The following is a 17,276-nucleotide window of genomic DNA, read 5'->3' as shown; positions in this document are numbered from 1 at the left end:
TTTCAATCCTGTTGGGTGCTGCTTGACCAACATGATTGAATCCTCAGTCAGTAGAGCATGAAACCCTTAATCACAAGCCTGTGGGTTCGAGCCCTACATTGGGTGAAAGATTCCTGAATTGCAGGGGGTTGGACTAGATGATCCTTGTGATCCCTTCCAACCCTACAAAATTATAATCCTATGATTCTCGTCAAGCTTGTGAGGAGAGGGTTAACCTGCTGAGTGTTGTTTCGTCAGGGAACATGTTGGTGAAGCAGATCCTTCTCCTGCAGGTCAACTTTGACAGGTGGGTAGCATTCAGGCAAAGGCATTTAACCCTTTTAAGATGGCTAGACCCTCTAAGCCACCTTTAAGTTGAGCCAGTGTGGTGTAGTGGTTAAGAGCGGTAGTCTCGTAATCTGGGGAACCGGGTTCGCGTCTCCGCTCCTCCACCTGCAGCTGCTGGGTGACCTTGGGCCAGTCACACTTCTTTGAAGTCTCTCAGCCCCACTCACCTCACAGAGTGCTTGTTGTGGGGGAGGAAGGGAAAGGAGAATGTTAGCCGCTTTGAGACTCCTGAAGGGGAGTGAAAGGCGGGATATCAAATCCAAACTCTTCTTCTTCTTCTTCTTCTAAGTTTACTATTTTTAAAAAAAGATGGCTTTCCATTTTTGTTGAGTTAAGCAGAATATGAATGCTTAAGTAAGCAAAAAACTGAAGCACTTTTGAAATGAACCAATTTATATAATTTGGAAAGAAAAAACACGACCACACATACAGAGTAAAAAGAGGAACCACCACACAGCAAAATTCATGTATTCCGTTCATGGAGCGTGTTGTTTGGGCCACTGAATGGAGACAAATTGCCTGACTTTACAATCAGGTCAAAACAACAGATATTAATTTAGGCTCGATGTGTTTTATCAAGCAGCATGCAGTCACAATATTAATAGTGAGATAATAACTCTATAATTTGGTGCAACAAAACATGTACTGCTACCAAAATACCTCCATCTCCCTATCTGGGAAAATTGGCAAACGTACCTTCATATCTATTCAGGAATAACTGAAAGCAAACTAACAAGTAAACAATAAGGGAAGGGAAATGTAAAGAAAGAGAAAAATATACATGCAGTTTCTGTTATTAAAACATCATTGAAGTTGAATGGCATCTCACAGTAGGAAATTGTGGGGTAGAACCTAAAAAGTGCAGTAGCACTAAAGAATTCATTGCTCAAAATGCATTATGAGGGTGAAAATAAGGTGAAAGAAATCTCTTACCTGCACATCATTTTTATTATCGGTACACCTTTCATCCTTTTCCACTTGAATTCGCTCGTGGCTTTCTGATTTTATGAAGGGTTGCACTGCAGTGTTGTCTTTTACCTCCGTTTCTGAATCTTTCATTGTTTCACCTCCCTCCTTTACAGTAACAGTATCAGTCATCCTCATTAGAAAAGGTTATTTTAAAAATCTAAAGGAAATATGGAGCCTTAAAAAGAAGAGGAGGAGCCATTATAATTTGTGTTCTCCTAGTTCACATATTATATAACATAACTGTAACAAGAACAATATCTAATCCATGCTTAAAAATAGTTTTCTCCATGAACATCCTTTCATCATGAACGACCACAATTACAGATGTCAGAACCAATTTAAGTATCAAAACTAAGTCTGAAAACCAAACAAGATTTATTAAGCTTTAAGAGTAAGAACTATGAAAGTCCATTTATTAAAACTCCAGTGTGATTCCCCAACTAGAACTTTGAGCTTGATCCAAGAAAATGTCATTTTCAGTAGAATATTCTCTACCTATTATTTGTACTAAACATATAGAGTGGAAATCCAGTCATAAGATGCTCCTTTTCAGAACCCCCAAAAGTTGTTCCAGAGCACTGGATGAATTTATGGAAGAGAACAGGTGGTGATGGGGGATGCAAGTGGAAATTACCTCCCCCTTTATTCCAGTGGGAGCCTCTACTGGATCTCAAATTATTTTATAAAAAGAAGAAGTCCTTTCATTCATGGAAGGGATACTTTGGATCCAATCCACAGTATTTAAAAATCAGACAATCTGTTAAGAAAATTTAAAATGAATAAAAGCAGGATACATGAAAAGTAAGGGAAGGCCAATGACAAATATTCAAAAAATGGATTAGCCATTTATTAGGCCACGCAAAATGTCACAAGTAATGTAGTAAAAGCTTTTGTTTCCCAGAACTCCCTCTCCTCTATCTTTGCCCTCCATTGCCATTCCCCTTGTCTTTTTAGTTTGTAAGCCTGATGGAAAGACTTCTGTCTCTCTATTTTATTTTGTTGACATCAGCCACCTTGGGAGACAATAAAAAGCAGGATAAAAATATACATAAATACACACATAGTCAACAGCTATGGGGTCCATTCTACATACCTAAGTCTTTAAGACTGTAACCCTAACAACGCAAACTATGAGCTAAGTTCCATTGGACACAGTAGGATTTTTTAGTAAACAGGCAAAGGATTTGCACTGTTAAGTAGAAAACTTAGACCTTTAAAAAAAATCTTATTTAAAAGAGTTACATAATCAATAGCTGCTTGGCATTACTTGCCTGGTGTATCCTGTAGATCTGCGACTGCGGTCTCCCACGAAAATAAAATAAAATAATCCAAGGATCTTTTTCACAGTCGCCAACCAAGATGTCAGTTGTGATGAACCATCTGGAATCTGGCAGGAGTCCCATGTCCTTATCACCATTGGAGACCCCTGGACGGTATTATATTGTCGGGCATCAGAAATACCATCCCTTTTAGACACCTAAAACAATTTTATATATATATATAAAAGTCAATCCAAAGTTTAGAATCTTTTAAAAACATGACATTAAGCCCATTCTCTACAATCCATTCAATAGTATCCTCCCAGATTGCCTTTGAAACGTGAAAAGTGTACAATCTTCAAGATACACTTAGCAAGTTATTCTTAATAATGACCATTCGTAAAACTAGCGGTAAGTGAAGAAAACTGGGTTGCAAGACATCACAGTATAATTTCAACCATAATAAATTTGAGATTCATCAAATTAAGACAGAACCATGAATCTTATTGCTACAGAGGTTGTTGTGTCTTCAAAATGCTTGCTTTGGCAAAAACGTGCATACTATATCCTAATGTGTTCTACCATCAGTATCAGACGCAGTACGATCAGCTCACAAAATCAGGCAGGATGGCATAAGCACTAGTGCAGGCACCCCCAAACTCAGCCCTCCAGATGTTTTGGGACTACAATTCCCATCATCCCTGTCCTGTTAGCTAGGGAAGATGGGAGTTGTAGTCCCAAAACATCTGGAGGGCCAAGTTTGCCTATGCCTGCACTAGTGTAAGGCCACAGTTGTGCCATTGTACCATCATTACAATTTGAAGCTTGTACTATGGCTCAATTAGGTGGGTGGCGGAAGCAGCCCTATTGTGCTGGTTCCCACTAGTACAATGATTCAGTCGAATCTGGCCCACTGTCTGACCAAGTTTAAGATGACTTCCCCTTGTTAGTGTGCCATACACCCAAGTATTTCTTTAGTACATTGTTGTTGTTTTAATTAGCTTTTCACAAGTCAATAACAGGCACAGACCTTGGCTATTATGCATTGACATTTCAAAAGGCCCTATGACTATGAGACAACATTATGTGCTTTCATACTGGTGATTTTCAGTGCATGCTTTTTGATGGAAAAAAAGATGCATTCATTCTGTGAGCAGGGAACAAATCTGATCAATTCCTCATTTTTATTTTTATATATTTATTTAATTTCTATACCACCCTTCGAGGGTCACAGGGTAGTTTACAATATAGGCACATAAAAAATACACAACATAGTAACAAACAAAAACAACAACCCCCCTCCCCCAGTATTTTTCATTTCTTCCCCACCTTAAGACTGCTCTACACAAATTGCACAACAAAGTCATAGAGCAGTCTGCACCATTTTTAAATAACCTCTCCAGTTAAAAGCTGCAAAAGTACAAAAACAGGCCAAAGCCTAGGCTCTGCCGTTAATAATTTAGTTTTTGGCAGGGTTGGGCAAGAATTTAAAGAAGTATCTAGCCTGAGGTAGTGCCCCCTATTCTACCAACTCATTCCAATGCATCTGTACATACAGTCATGGGTCCCATTTCACATGAAAGGATACTTGTGTTGGCCCATAAGAAAAAAGCCAACATTCATATTAGGGCAATTACCTCTGTTTAAAATTGCGGCACTTTAATTATGCCTTATATGGATTTCCTGCATCCCATTCATGCACAGAAGGAAGCTGTGCACTTAAATAGGTCAAGGCCACTGGGAATTGTGATGTCTCTATGCAGTTGGAATGCAGTAAGATTTGAAATGTACTCTGTAGCAAAATGCGAAAGTGCCAACGATCGGCCAATAAGTCTATTGTTAAACATCAGGAAATTGTACGCTAAACATCTGCTAAATAAACTAACTACTTGGGCTTGATGAAAATAACATCATAGGTCCAGAGCAGACAGGGTTTAGGCCAGGGAAATCCACTTTACGCAACTGCATAGTGTTATCTCACTTAGCTGCTAAGTACACGCGGCTTCATAAAGAATGTCTTTATGTGGCCTTCCTAGATATCAAGGCTGCTTTTGACACTGTTGACAGGGGGCTGTTATGGACCAAATTTGAGACAATGGGCCTAGAACCTAGATTACTATACTTGATCAAAAAGCTTTATACAAAGAACACCTGTCGTATAAGAACAACACCAGGGAATGTAATGACAGATCCCGTCATTATAAACCAAGGAGTAAAGCAGGGCTGTGTACTCGCACGCTCTCTTTTTAATCTTTTTCTTAATGACCTCGCTTCTTCACTAAAACAGGTGGATGCCCATAGCCCAAAACTCAACGCATCAAGCATTCCCATCCTCCTATATGCAGATGACATGAGTTTGCTTTCACGGACAAGAATTGGCCTAAAACGATTGTTAAATTCCTGAATTGACTATCTGTCCAGAATGAAATTGTGCATGAACTTTGATAAAAGCAAAATAATGGTTTTTGGGAATCCACGCAAGAGCTATAGCGGGGTATTTGGTAGAAAACCCATCCAGCAGGTATTTGAATTTAACTAACTGGAAATTACATTCCATCATAGGCTTCTATGGTCCTCGCACCGTGCAATGGCGGTGAATGCCAGTAAGATGTCTATGCAGGCCATAATGTGATTTTTCATAACAAGAGGTAATTCTGCCCTCAAGGTCTTCAACGTGAAATAATAGCTCAATTGCTCTATGGAATTCCAGTCTGGCTGCCAGGGTTTACCCAGCTGGTAGAACGAGTGAGGGCAGCTTTCTTTTTTAAGATTTTGCTGTCCCACATTTTGTACCCAATGCAGCCTTGTGTCTAGAGGGAGGTCAACACAAGGTAGAAACCATTGCCTGGGTGAGATTTCTTCTATGTTGGTTAAACATCTACCTCACATTAGACAAAGATCCTCCCCTTAGCAAAGTCTTGTCAGACCCCTTTCTTTCCCCAGGGCTACAACAGTTTAACATAAAGGTACAGCAACTTGAACTGTCAATGGAACTTTTGTGATTGATGCCCCCACCATCTGCCAAGGCTATAATAAAAACTAGGTTGTGGGACATTGAACACCAGGAACTAACAGCAGCAGCAGACAAAACATGTTCCCCTCTTTACTTTCATCTTTCTTGGGCATATGAAACTAATCACAATTATCTTGAATTTCTGCTTATCCCCCAAGAAAGAAGGGCATTTTCGCTGGCCAGGTTTAATTCAGACCCATCAAACCTCCTTTAGGGTAGGTTCTTAGGAATGGTGGAAGGAGAAATGTGTGAAGACCACCTGCTCATATGGTTCTTAAATGTAAACCATATGCTCATCTCCGCCAACAGTTTCTAGATCAACTTAGCAACCCCAAATGGAAACCAGAGTTGGAGGTCATATATTTTCTATTACTGGGGAATGATCAGGAGCACACCAAGTTAGTGGTTCAATATTTGGTTTTTTGTCGCAGAAACACATTGCAGACATCTGATCTCCCTGGAGACCTAGAGATGTAACGTTAGACTTTTTTTGCCTCTTTTCATTTGACAAATGTTCTGTAACATTGGGGTGGCGGTAATTCTGTGGATGTTTGTATGTGATGCCAATAAAAGGTTTGATTATAATGAAAGTGCCAACAAAATGGAAGAATACTTTCCGTTTGGAAATACAGAGCAACTTTATAATGTTATAATGAGATATAATGAAGGATTGATGTAGAAAAACAGCTACAATTGCCATAAAAGGAAAAGCAGAGAAAAATACTGAAAGGGCAGCAGAGGGCAGTAAAACTCTTCAGCATCAATATATGGACTGACACTTGCTAATCTGAATGTTTAGGAAGCCAGAACCCTTATAATTATAAAACACCAGAACATCTACTCAATTCAAGTGTCTGACTTTCTCCTTTCAAAATAGGGATGCAGCACTGGCAACATGATCGACTGCAGAGGGCCATGCAATTGCTTCAGACATAAATTATAGTTTTTCATATTGTAACACAAGGAGATAGAGAGATGTGAAGCCCAAACTGGTGTACACTTACATGGGAATAAATTCCATTGAACAGTAAGATTTACTTCTCAACAAATATGCATGGGGTTGGGATTTCAATGATACATGCATGCTGCACACACAATTGTGCCCATTTATTAGTTGCAAATTACTTCATGGCAGTGTAAGGGGAAAAAATCACCAGGGTAGAGAAGACAATTTTGAACAATATTCCCTAAGAAATTGTAGACAGAACAGTGTCCCACTGTCAGCTTACAAACTATGTTAGTGAGCGAAGCAACAATTCTTAGCCAGTACTAAGGATGCTTATTTTTGGGAGGGTTTTTTAATATATATTTTTAATGCAATAAAAACAAAAAGGTCATTCTTCTGCAATGTATAAGAAACATACATGTTTTCTATAGATGAAGGAATTCATGAATGACATTTCATTTCTGCCAGATAACCGAATTCAACTATAAGTGATTTTTTTCAAAGATCAGCCAGAATACAAATGCTATGTGCAGTGCAATTCTACCAATCCTTATTTATTCAGAAACAAGCGTCACTGGGTTCAATGAGACTTGCTCCCAGATAAACATATATAAGACTGCAGCACAGTTCCTCATATTATAAGGAGCAACAATCTTTTAAAAATACTTTTAAGAAGTGAGAAGTGGACTTGATTGCATTTTAAACTCCTCCACCTGTTCTTACAAAAAGGCAGTCTTAGATGTCAATACCTCTTAACTGTAGATGACTCTCTATCATTTAAAATCTGCCAAGTTTGACTTCATTTATGGAAACATATTTACAGTACTTGGGCCAGTTGCAAGCCCAACTCCTGCTTAACAGCTTGCTCCTAATCACATTTACTCAGAATGCAAAAACTTATTTCATAGTTAAAATTATAGTATGAACCTATGCCACTTGAATCAGAAGTTCCACTTTATTCAATGGGACTTTCTACAATTAAAACATGCATGAGTATGTATCTAAAACAGGGTCCAACTTCACAGCCAAATTGTGTAAATTTGCTTAGAATAGCTGACAGCCAAAATAAGCTGAAATTCCCTTTTGACTTAAGACTGTCCAGAGGGTCACAGCTCTTTCTTCCCCCTCTGTCCTCGCCTCCCCCCCTCCAGCTGCTTTACTGTCCCCATGGCAGACGCTTATGGGCAGGCCCAAGGTGGGTGTTACTTCCTCAGGCTGCTCACAGCTGTGTCCCATCCAGCTGCACTCTCTACACCCAGTGCCAAGTGCAACAGGCTTTTTTAGTGCCCACAGAATCTGACAAAGGTGCACAAATTTAAAGATGACAGCAGCACACCAAATTGCCCATGAATAGGTGAGCTGCAACCCAATGCATAATTGAGATTCCCTCCGTCGCAAATAATCCAGCAAGGGCCCTCAAGGTCCCCAAGGTTGTGTAGGAGTGTTTTACAAACATGATTCATTTTGCCTTCAATGCCTACGTAATAAACCATGGCATTCTGTGTACTGTATGTGCTCTTTAAAATAAATCTCACGTAAGCCAGAAGAGGCTGAATCACTGCCCATTGCCTTAAGTGCCACACTATTTTCAATTTGATAATTGCAGTTTACCACAGCATTTAAGAAATTATATTTCAAAGCAATATAAGCATCTGTGAGCTGTGAGTCATAATGCCAAAGGTGGGGGGAGGGAACAGTGTGCTGTTGCTATCCCTGTTCTAGAATGCATCAGAAGCAGAATATATTACACTGGGAATTTTAAACTATCCAGACACATTAAGACAGAAAGGCACGCCAGCTTCCGCCAATAAGCCCTCTAACCTTAATGAAAAAGGCACACAGAGTACTAGAAGATCTTTGAAAACTCTTTTTGGGAACCACTGTCCTCTCTCTCAGGTCAGAAGCTAGGAAAGTTATGGATGAATAAGTGTTCCCTGCATCACTACTGTGTACAGAAGGGAAACACACAGAGGTGTCTGGCACTCTCCAGTTCAATCCACATTTTGTGGTCTGCAATTGCTTTGTTTTTTTGCCACAAAAGCTAAATTTTGAAACAAAACAAAAAAAATAGGTTGTCCTAAGGTAAGGGGGTACATACTGTGCCAACAGCAGTTGTTTGGCTGAATTGTTGTTAGGGAAAAACAAAAGGTCGTCAAATCCATCAAGGATTTTTAGAACGGATCATATTTTCAAGTTTCAAAGTAGGATCTTCAACATTGATGCAGAAACCAAGGAATCTTCCTCTGAATACCTTCTAGTCACAATAGGATACAATTCTCCTGCAAAAAAAATCCCCAGCCATCTTGTTATTTCTCTCTACAGTGGTACCTCAGGTTACATACGCTTCAGGTTACAGACACTTCAGGTTACAAACTCTGCTACTCCAGAAATAGTACCTCGGGTTAAGAACTTTGCTTCAGGATGAGAACAGAAATTGTGCTCCAGCAGCGCGGCGGCAGCAGGAGGCCCCATTAGCTAAAGTGGTCTTGGGGTTAAGAACAGTTTCAGGTTAAGAGGAGACCTCCGGAACAAATTAAGTACTTAACCCGAGGTACCACTCTATGTCCCTACACAGCAGGCAACTGGGCTGACACTCTTGCAAAGTTTGAATACAAAAATGCAGTTGCTAGTGTGTTCACCAAAAGGTACAATTAGCATGACTACATAAAAGTCAAAAGGAAGGAAACAAGTAAAAACCAGCTCTTTCAGCAGTGAAAATGCTTTCATTTTGCTTACAGTTTGATTAGTAGGTCCTTAAATACCAGTAAGACCAATCTATTCCCTAATTAGCTAGCAAGGCTTAGGTAAGATTGTCTGCTGCTCGCTCAAATGCCATACCATAGTCCAAAGCAGTAACCATGGAAATGAGAACAGGAAAATGCTTTTTTTTTTAAAAATCTAATTATTCAGCACTATAAATAACATTTTCTAGAAAAAAGATCAAAGAGAAACATTAGTACTTAAGCATTTGTACTTGCTTTCACATAGCTATCAGCAGTCATTCCCACCTACGGAGGGATATGGTTGAGCACATATCAGTTTGAAAGCTAACAGGGCCAACCCAAAATATTATGTATACATCCTGCAAGGAATCCTGTCTACTTGAACCAGTAAAGGTTCTCCAGGATCTCAAGCGGAGGTCTTCCATATCACCAAGTATCCAATTATATGTTTCCATCTCCTCACTCCCACCACCAAGCTCCACCACCAATAAGCCTGGAGAGGACAACAAATCTCCTGTTTCAGGCTGACTGAAACCTTGAATAAAAGAAGACCTATTAGGGGCAGGGAAGACACCGCCAAGAGGTCACTGCAGGTCTCATTCGTTTCTCTTATTTTCTAACATTAACACCACCATCACCAACCTGATCTGACAAAAGAATAAGAACTGCAGTGACAACCTTTGAAAAAATGGATTCATCAGAACTAGTCAATATTTTTTTTCATCAGCCTTCAAAATAATTTAGCTGATAGCCACTTACATGAAGAAAACCAGTCAGAAGATTAAGAGTTAAAGATCTCATTTAGCATCTAGTCTGGCTATAGTTAAATATATCTACATCTATCTTTTAGAACAAAAAATAAAAGACATAGCTACATTAAATTGTTTTTAAAAATTAGTAAGCCCCTGGTGGGAATGCAAGGTCTTGTATTTTGCTCTGTAGTGCATGAAATGGGATCAATTCCAATATCACGGTCAAAACATATAAAGCCTTCCTAATAATCTGATAGCCCTCTTATCTCCATGTTTCCCCCCCCCCTATAATTACCATGTTCCAAGCATTTCATGAACTCTTATTTTATTTGTTGTAATGAGCATTAGATACTGAGATAAGAGGGAAACACTTCTTAACACTATCCAGCTAAGTCTGTAGCAGAGCAAGGTTGGTAACCTGTCTCTCAGGTACTTGTAAGTAACTACAGTGGTTCAGTTTTCAGCAGCTTCCCAACTCTGGAGAATTTTTCTCCACAGATTTTCTTAACTAGGGGTAGGGGGGGACTTTTGATCATGAATGAAAGTTACCACAGGGGGTGGGGTGCTACCTAAGCTCCTAGCAAAACAACTTGATTTCTTGACTGAAGGTGTTATACAGGCTTCCTCAACCTCGGCCTTCCAGACTACAATTCCCATCATCCCTGACCAGTGGTCCTGCTAGCTATGGATCATGGGAGTTGTAGGCCAAAAACATCTGGGGGGCCGAGGTTGAGGAAGCCTGGGGTTATACCTTAATTTACAGATTTCTGAATTACCTATTAACAGACTTTTGGTGGGACACCAAACGCTTAAAGAAGCTTACACATCTTCCATAGGCTCCAGTTAAAAAAACAAATTGAAAGATATTATTGACATATTCTACCCTATAAACCTATCTAATAAGGAATCTAAATCTAGCACTGTAAAGTCACTTATTTGCCACAAGAACAACTTTTTTAAACCTAGTTTTTGTTACTAAGTGTATAAAACATATCTATCAAAATGCTACTTAATCAACTACCAATTTTACATAATAATGCATTATTTTAACCAACTTCTTTATTAACTCACAGAACAATTAAAATAATTTAGCTAAAATTATTAGGGACTACTGCTAGTATTCCAAGATTCAAAAAAAAAAAAATGAACAGAGGCTGGACTGCATGTTATAAAAGAGTCTTTCCTATATACAGATAATAGTCTCACATTATTCCATTATATATCAACACATTTTAAGTTCAGATAATGTTGAGTGCAGTATTTAAAAGGTATTGCTGTAGTTATGTACATGATTTGATCTTAATATTGTTATCACGTTCCTTTAAACAACCCTGTATCAATTTAATTTGCCTATCCTAACATATAAACATGTTCCTCTCACACATTAAAATACATTTAATTTAGATATTACAGAAGTATTAAAAATGAGACATGAAAATTTAGAGTGTAAACCTACTAGCAAAATGCTTTTTTGCAATCTAAATAGGCAACACTGAGGAACTTCGTTTAATCTTTCTGCAGCCTATGACGGAAGAATGTAGTGTTCCATCATATATGCCATCATCAGTGCTAATTACTTTAACAACATTTAAACTGCTTATTATGGTGACTGATCAAACTACTATTTTCAGTAGGGAAAAATGAAAACAAAGCTATAAATAGATTCCACCACCACCCCTTCCTTATATTCTGGGTACTTCCTATTATTTTTATTCCTAAAATACAACACAAAATACACCAAAAACAAAAGTTTTTAAACATACCTCTGACTCGACTTGAATTCTAATTTTAACTTAAATATTTTAATCTATCAGCTTCTTGTCTATCAGCTACTAAAACTGTACCAATTGTTGGAAACAAAATGGGGGGGGGGAGAGCTATATATTGTACCATTGACACAACAATCCTGTGCCTGTCTATTCAGAAGTGAGTCTCAAAGACCTAAAAGGTCCTTACTCAGAAGTAAGGATGTATGAGAATTTAAGCCTTAAAAAACATAATAATCCTAATCAGTTTTGGTCTACATAAAATGTACTATGCTGAACTCCCTTACTGATTCTAGTATAGAACAGCAACATTTTCTAACTGGACACAACCTATGCAGTTTCAACGTTCTTTTCTACCAGCAATCAATCACCTCTTCTAGACCTGCATTTGACATTTTTTATGGAATATCAGTGCATAACTGCAATCACTTGAAATAGTTAATGTATTATTATACTGCTTCTTTACTTGCCTGCCCCCACCTGTAACTTTGCTCTATTTTAACTAATACAGTACAATGTTTACTAGTTAATTGCAGTGTTAATTTTGAGCAAATCTCCAGTCCTAGATATCCCAAGGAAGATCACTTTCTCACTACGACTGACTCTGCTGCACTATCATCAGAGCAAAAATTAGATGTAGGGATTTTTATGCTTAACAAAAACAGGCTTAATATTCCACGGCATGTCCAGATGGAATCTATTCAAAGCACAGGAGGTAGTTTTATTTTAAACTATATGTAAAAACTTTCCAAGGCAACCTAGTTCTTTTAAGAATTTCATTTTTTAAAAAAAAACTTAATAGATTTGTCCCTTTTTTTAGTTTGTATATTATTGTGGAGGGGGCATTTTATTCAGTTGTAGTACATTAACAATAATCCATTATAATGTCTCCAAACTTCAACACAGTAGAATATGTATGCACAGGACTAAAGAAATTATGCACATCCATATTCAATACGTTTCATCAAGATATAAATTTAGCATACTATGAAGAAATTTGCCCAAACACCAACCACTTCTCTAGATAGATGCAAGCTTTCACCATATTGAAACTAGATACTGAAGAATTAACATACCTGCATCATGCCGGCAATTTAGCATCATAATACAAAGCTGCTAAAGGTACTCTTTCCATAATATCCATTTTCTAAGATTCTGAAGGTCTCCTTTGAAAAAGAGCCTAGCTTTTAAACATACCCACTGTTCATTTTTCAGGCATTTGGCAGGTAGCTGCTGAAGCAGTTGGTTAAGGCACTTGCTGAAGCATCAACCATAATAGAAAATCAACAGCTGTATTATGTTGTGATGTCAGCAACACCTTAGCCAGTCTCCACAGAGAAAAAACTGAAATGCATCAAAAGCTATATTGAGCTCTTCATTAGCAATTCAGCAGCAAGCAAGGCAAATGTCCTGTGAAACTGGGAGAATACTATGAAATGGCTGTAGGGATTTTTAGTCACTTTCCACTTCACATTTAACTCACACTGTGAAACTATAACAATTATTCATCCCAAAATAACTGAGGTTACCCAAAGGTTCAACCTATTTAAGACCTAAAATTAAGGCTGTTCAACCTGCCCTCCTCCCAATAATGCATCAATAGAAAATATAAAACTAGCTTAATAAAGTTCTGCATTTGAAAAGTCATCTTTATGCCAATGGCTGACTTAGAAATCAATGTCTCATTTTGTATTTTGATTGTTTTAAATATAAAAAACAGAAAATGTATCTCACTTGGTTGGTCTTGTCAGATTTTTCTTAAAGATATATTACAATAAAAATGAGTCTTGCCTACTATAGATTTTGCGGGGGTACAACAGCATTCAACTAGTCCCCCATTTATCCCCCCCCCACCTGCACAGCCTCTTTGTTTTCCTGTCTCCTGATATTTTTAGCTTATCTTTTTCACCAGCATACAATGATGCAGCAAATCTTATTGGCGTGCCATCGTTTAAGGTTTACACTTTTGCAGAAGCACAAGCCTTGAAAAATACTACAGCCAGCCATAACACTTGAGCAAATCAGTCTAAGTAATCAGCTAATGGCTGTTATGCTGATCCCATGGAAATGGGTTTTTGCAGTGGGGTCAAGCGTCCTGCAATCAAAACTGCAAAATACAGTGGGTGGGGGGATATTTGCACATGAAATCTTAGAAAAATACTTTCAAAAGAAAGCATTTATGTATTTAAGAGAAATTATGGACTGCTGTTTAAAGAACCATTGAAGCAATTCAGCCTTGGAACTGACTGTCAGTGCCAAGGTTCAGCCCTAGCCTCATCTGTACTTTGCCATACCTGGGACTCCTAAAGTACCCAAAGGTAACAGCAACCAGCAAGGTGGTAATGCCCTATCTCAGGTCTTCAATACTCAACATTTCCAGAAGCCATTCTATTAGATGTATCGGTAAATGTTTCAAATCTTGGCCATGGATACAAGAACTAGCTACAAGTTTTTAAAAACAGTATTTATTCAATTATAGAACACTGGGGAAAGCAACTTGGGGGAAAAGATTAAGCTGAATGCTTTAGAAGGTTTTGTTTCCTTCACCCCAAGGTTTATGAAATTGGAGATAAATTATCCTACTTTTCGAGTTTAAGGGTGGATTTCTTATTATTTTTAAATGTTTACTGAAACATAAGTAAGTCCACAACAGTTAGTACCTTGCAATTTTATTTTATTAACCTGCTAAAAGGCTAATTACTAGTATTTCCATGATGGCTGAAAAAGAACTAGCCAGCAGGGAAACAAGCTAATAAAAAAGGACAAACTTTCTACTATATATCTATATATTTTGTGGTTTTATATTTTAATTTTGTTCTGTGAACTGCCCTGAGACCTCTGGGTATAGGGCGGTATATAAATTCAATAGATGATTATGTTGATAAGAAGCAGAAGCAGCAGACTAGAGGAAGAATGAAATTATCCATCCCTCATCCACTCCCCTGCTGCATTTCCATGGCAGTAACTGGAAGAAGCTTTCCTTCCTCTGTAGCAACCATGGAAACCATGGTGAAAGAAGGGATGCACTGGCCAGCCTGTTTACTCACTTGCATGGAATTCCAGGCTAGTTGTTTAAATAAAAGACTGGCAACAAAGATCTCAATTTAACAAAAACAAAAAAGGAGAACCCTTTTCTGCCTCCCCACTTCCAGCTACTCTCTGAAGACTGGAGAAGAGACCCTCTTAAGAATATTAGGGGGGTGGCCAGGTGAAGAACTAGACCATGTGAAAAATGAACACAATATTTTAGCTGCAGTTCATTCATTTTCAGCTTTGTATCCTTCTTTTTAAAAAGCACACCTAGACATTCCATTGTTGCTCCTATAACCTTGGTTTAAGGTGGCATTTAGCTCCTAGCTTTCGTATCACAATTTCTAACACTGTACTGGGGTACAAATCTCCCTTAATCTGCAACAAAACTTTTTTAAAAATCTATCACTAATATCACTTGTATTTTAATAAAAACAATTTGGCACACATGGGGGTTGCAGGATCACCAATTTAGGACCTGAAGCATCGAAGAGCCATTATTAGAAACATAAAATCAGAGCCATAGAGAGATATCCAATGTTAATGATACTCTGAGGAGACCTATGTAAGTCCATTAATTTACTTTGAGTATGACCTATGTTAGACATCACACATGAGGTTTCCCAGTAAACCACACTTGGTTCTACTAGTACTATATACCCGTCAACTGCCTTAATGAACTGCACAATCTCTTCCCCAAATGGGAAAATCTTGGGACACAGCTGTAACAGAAGACTAGGAGAGCTTGCTTAGGGTCTTGTGCAATGGCCACACAACAGCCTTGAAGGCAGATGAGCTGCATCTTGCCTATGTGGTAATTCCTGTCACCACCACATCAGTCTTAAATTTACAGGCCCTGAGAAGGGAGGTCATTCTAGGGTGCTGAAGGAAGTACTAAAGCCCAGAACCCTAAGAAGGCACACCCTGCACTTCTGCCAGATCTACTCAGTCTTCTCAGAAAGCAGTGTGAGCACACAGCTCTGTATTTTCCTAGAGATCAGAGTGCTCTGCTTTTCTCTATCTAGCAAACTCTTTCACTAAGTAGAATCCACCCAGCAGCTAGGCATGTAGGAGATTACCAGAACACGAGTTTGGCATGCACACTTCAGACAACAGCAGCCAAATTATATGAAGGGAAGAGAACACAGCAACAAGTAGACCTGCTTGCCTTGCTCTTGCAAAACAGAGGGCAAGAGACCCAGGTTTTTCTTCACATTGGCAACCATATGTGTCATACAGAGACACCTTCCTCAGGAGGCAGGTTGGGGGGAGATACCATCTCATAGGAATCTGTTCCACCAGTTCGCTAACATTCAGAGGTGCATGATAGCTATTTCTAGATTATTGTCCTATTCTCTCAATCTTTCTCCCTGTGTCCTTGCATAGAACAGACAGAGCTCCTTTTATCATACAACTCTTGCGGATGCCAGGTGCAAGTGTTAGATGTTATATCTGCAAATACTGAAACCAGGGGATAAAATTCTGATTAGTTTGAGCCTATAAATCAGCACCGGTGAGAAGCTTTTTGTTCTTCAAAATATCAGCAAATTTAAGCATCTTTTATTTCTTCCATAACTGGAAAGTTAAGGAATGTTAGCTGGTTTGCAAATGGTGTCCAAAAAGTCTGTATTCAAGTGCATGTGAACCAGTTGCAGAAGACTGGGGAAATACAAGGAACAGGAATCTAGTATTTTTATAAATGCAGGATACATGTTTACAGGAACTTCTTCCATACCTTTTGTGGAAATTGGATACAAATGAACTAGTCAGTCTTCTATTTTCTTGCAGAACTGTCCACTAAGATAGATTGAAAATTAGTATCCACTCTTGCACTCTGACTGCGGATGTATTTGAAATACATTGAATATTGAATTGAAATAATGTATTTAGATACTGAAGAAAATCATTAACTCAATTGGACCCAAGATTAATCTTGTTTCGTGTCTTTATGAAGGCTTTTGGGGGAGGCAAGATGCAGGAGTGGAAGCACAAACTGTTCTAGTTGTAAGAATGTGCAAGTAACACGGCAAGAAAAAAATATATTTCCATGTCTGTGGCACAGCAATTAAATCTGAAGGCACAAAGGCTACCCATTATTTCTATTTGCACTTTCAAATATGAAGCATGAAAAAACATTTTGAAACAAACTCTAAATATATAAGCAACATGCAGGGATTTCACTGAACCGTTTGTATCCAAGCTCTTCTCAACTATCACACCAAATTAATATGGGTTTTCAATTTGCGTCTAGGCTCAGTTTTAAAGCTTTAAATGACTTAAGTTACCTAAAAGCCCACCAGGGCCTTAAGATAAGTGTCAGAAGCCTTGCTCTCTGATTGGACAGTAGAGAAGATCAGATTGGTATCAGGGCGAAGGAAGTGTTCAAAACTCCCATTGTTCTAGGCGCATTTTGCAACAGGGAATTTCATTAGCTCAAGCAGTTTCTGAGCTCTGGGTGCAAATTAAAACTGCAGAGTGGAAGGAAAGGAGG

General features: G+C 38.5%; 1 protein-coding gene and 1 long non-coding RNA gene across 10 annotated transcripts in view; one reads left to right on the top strand and one right to left on the bottom strand.

Annotated features, from left to right (window-relative positions):
• The window catches only part of R3HDM1 (R3H domain containing 1), an 81,526-nt gene that overhangs the window by 47,271 nt on the left and 16,979 nt on the right, over positions 1–17,276 (bottom strand). For 8 of the 9 annotated variants that reach the window (XM_053405448.1, XM_053405466.1, XM_053405472.1 and 5 more), the window contains exons 2-3: positions 2,568–2,773; positions 1,261–1,471 (exon numbers count right to left, since the gene is read on the bottom strand). In XM_053405448.1, coding sequence (XP_053261423.1) covers positions 1,261–1,431 — 171 coding nt within the window. In that variant the 5' untranslated portion in view covers positions 1,432–1,471; positions 2,568–2,773. Of the gene's footprint in view, positions 1–1,260; positions 1,472–2,567; positions 2,774–12,831; positions 12,972–17,276 lie in introns of those variants that run through there. The other variant, XM_053405457.1, reaches the window with a different exon arrangement.
• On the top strand, positions 8,255–13,402 carry LOC128422069 (uncharacterized). Its single transcript, XR_008332422.1, has 3 exons — positions 8,255–8,410; positions 12,780–12,877; positions 12,971–13,402. It is a non-coding gene; the product is annotated as an uncharacterized LOC128422069 (long non-coding RNA).

The sequence above is a fragment of the Podarcis raffonei genome, chromosome 1 (genome assembly GCF_027172205.1).
Source record: "Podarcis raffonei isolate rPodRaf1 chromosome 1, rPodRaf1.pri, whole genome shotgun sequence".
NCBI lineage: Eukaryota > Metazoa > Chordata > Lepidosauria > Squamata > Lacertidae > Podarcis > Podarcis raffonei.
The sequence above is the reverse complement of the archived record's forward strand: the minus strand, read 5'-3'. Positions and strand labels throughout refer to the sequence as shown.